General features: G+C 46.8%; 1 protein-coding gene across 1 annotated transcript; it reads right to left on the reverse strand.

Moving 5' to 3' along the window:
• Nucleotides 1-956: 956 nt before the first annotated feature.
• Nucleotides 957-1907, reverse strand: LOC101641976 (olfactory receptor 1L8-like). Its single transcript, XM_004712598.3, has one exon. The coding sequence runs from the start codon at nucleotides 1893-1895 to the stop codon at nucleotides 957-959; it is 939 nt and encodes a 312-aa protein (XP_004712655.3). The 5' UTR covers nucleotides 1896-1907.
• Between the last annotated feature and the right edge of the window lie 410 nt (nucleotides 1908-2317).

The raw sequence follows: 2317 nt of genomic DNA on the forward strand, positions 1-2317 counted from the left end.
AGATGCTGGAAAGTCAAGTCCTGGGTTAGATGTCAGGTTAAAGGCTTCTGTTGAATCACATAACTCGATGGGTTAGCAACCCCCTGATTGACAGGTCAGCCAAGGCTAACCCATCTCCAGATCAGCAGCCACTCACACAAGTCCCAACAATGAAAGGTCAGATGATAAGGGCTGGATGCAGGACCCGGAGAGCAGCAGACTAGTGAGCTTTGACAGAACATCCACATATATATTTGATACAAGCCACATTGGCAGCTCACAGCAGATTTCATAGAAGTAATTACATATTTTATCATGGTGGATGACATAACAGCCAAATGAAAGAATTGTGACCCCGCTAAGTTGGCATCCAATCTTAACCCTCTCAGGAGCCAACTGGATAGCTGAAGCTGAATTCCAAGTGAGTTAGTTTATTGGAGCTTACTGGTGAACGATTTCTAGCTACAAGGCCTAGAACAAAATGCATTGAGGGATACTGAGGAAGAAGAAACCTGGTTCTGTCCAAGTTGACAGGAAAGAGATGCCTGGGTCATTTCCAGGGTTCCGGGAAAGACTAACTCTCTCTCTCTCTTCTTTTTATTCCTTCTTTTTCTTTTCACCGTCCTTCCATTTTGGCCTCCTTCAAGTAGCTACAAGTTGAGCAATTGTTTAAATGTGAAGAATTTTGGAGACGCTGTCTTAATAAACAAGGAGAAATTTGTTCAGGAAATATTTGTCGGGGAAAGGATTAGTTTAAAACAGTATTTGGAAGAAAAGAAAGAGGAGGGTAAGGGAGGAAGACTACTGACATTTTAGCAGAGGCAGAGCCAATTTCTGGCCAAGGAAAAGGTTGGACGTGCCCATGACAGTCTCGCTTCGTGTGAATGAAACATGTTCATCTTCAACAAGTTCACATGGACACAAACACCCCTAGAAAACCAGGCCCAAGTGTAGCAGTTCGCACTCCAGGGTTTTGGCTAGAATTTCCTTCTGCCCATCAGCTTCCTCAGGCCCTGTTTCAGGTCTTTGTTTCTCAGGCTGTAGATGAAAGGGTTTAACATGGAGGACAACACTGTATAGACGATGGTGGCCACTCGGTCCTTGACAGTGTAGGTGGACAGGGGCTGTAAATAGACATAGAAGATGCTTCCATAAAAGAGGGCTACCACTGTGATGTGAGAGCCACAGGTGGAAAATGCTTTGTGTTTCCCTGCAGCTGAGGAAATCTTGATCACCGCGATGAAGATTCGGATATAAGAGAAAGAAATGCATAAGAAGGGGGTCCCCAAAACAACCAGTCCTTCGGTCTTTATCACCAGTTCATTGAAAAACGTGGAGGTGCAGGACAGTTTCAGCAAAGGATTGATGTCACAGAGAAAGTGGTGGATAAGGTTGGAGTCACAGAAGGTGAGCCGCTTCAACAGGAGAATGTACAGGAGGGAATGGAGGTGCGAGAGGGAACAAGAACAGATGAGCAGCGAGACACAGCGGCCGTGGCTCATGGTGGTGACGTAGTGGAAAGGGTCACAGATGGCCACGTAACGGTCGTAGGCCATGGCTGCCAAGATGCAGCTGTCCGTGTTGCCCAAAGCATAGAGAAAATACATCTGTGTCAGACACCCCGCATAGGAGATGGTCTTCTTCTCAGACAAGAAGTTCGCCAGCATCTTTGGAACGATGGCCGTGGTGAAGCAAATGTCCGTGAAGGACAGGAAACTCAAGAAGAAATACATGGGGGTCTGAAGCTGAGGGTCAGTGTGGATGGCCAGTATGAGGAGCAGATTCCCTGCGATGGTGACTAGGTACATGATGAGGAAGAGGACAAAGAGTGGCTTCTGGTCCTCGGGCCTTGTGGACAGTCCCAGGAGGATGAACTCGGCCACGCTGCTGGTGCGGTTTCGATTTTCCATCGTCATGGAGTCCGCTAGAATAGAGACGCTCCAGCAGGTTCCCTAAAATCTCTCTGCAAAGTGGGTGAAGGGATACGTCAGACAGGGCACGATATGACAAAATAATAATTTATAAATGATCAAGGTGTTCATGAGGGAGTGGGGAATGGGGAGTGAGGGGAAAAATGAGGAGCTGATGCCAGGGGCTTAGGTGGAGAGCAAATGTTTTGAGACTGATGAGGGCAATGAATGTACAAATGTGCTTGACACAATGGATGGATGTATGGGTTGTGATGAGTTGTATGAGCCCTAATAAAATGATTTAAAAAAATCTCTCTGCTAACTTAAATCACAAGCTAGGAATCTCGGCTTCTTCTTACCTCTGCTTTCCCTCCCGAGGGTTCAGATTTGCCACCATGTGAGCCACGTGCCACTTGGTCTTCGAGGCT

Source organism: Echinops telfairi, unplaced genomic scaffold, assembly GCF_000313985.2.
Source record: "Echinops telfairi isolate 266 unplaced genomic scaffold, ASM31398v2 ScPeMD7_7410;HRSCAF=8448, whole genome shotgun sequence".
Taxonomy (NCBI): domain Eukaryota; kingdom Metazoa; phylum Chordata; class Mammalia; order Afrosoricida; family Tenrecidae; genus Echinops; species Echinops telfairi.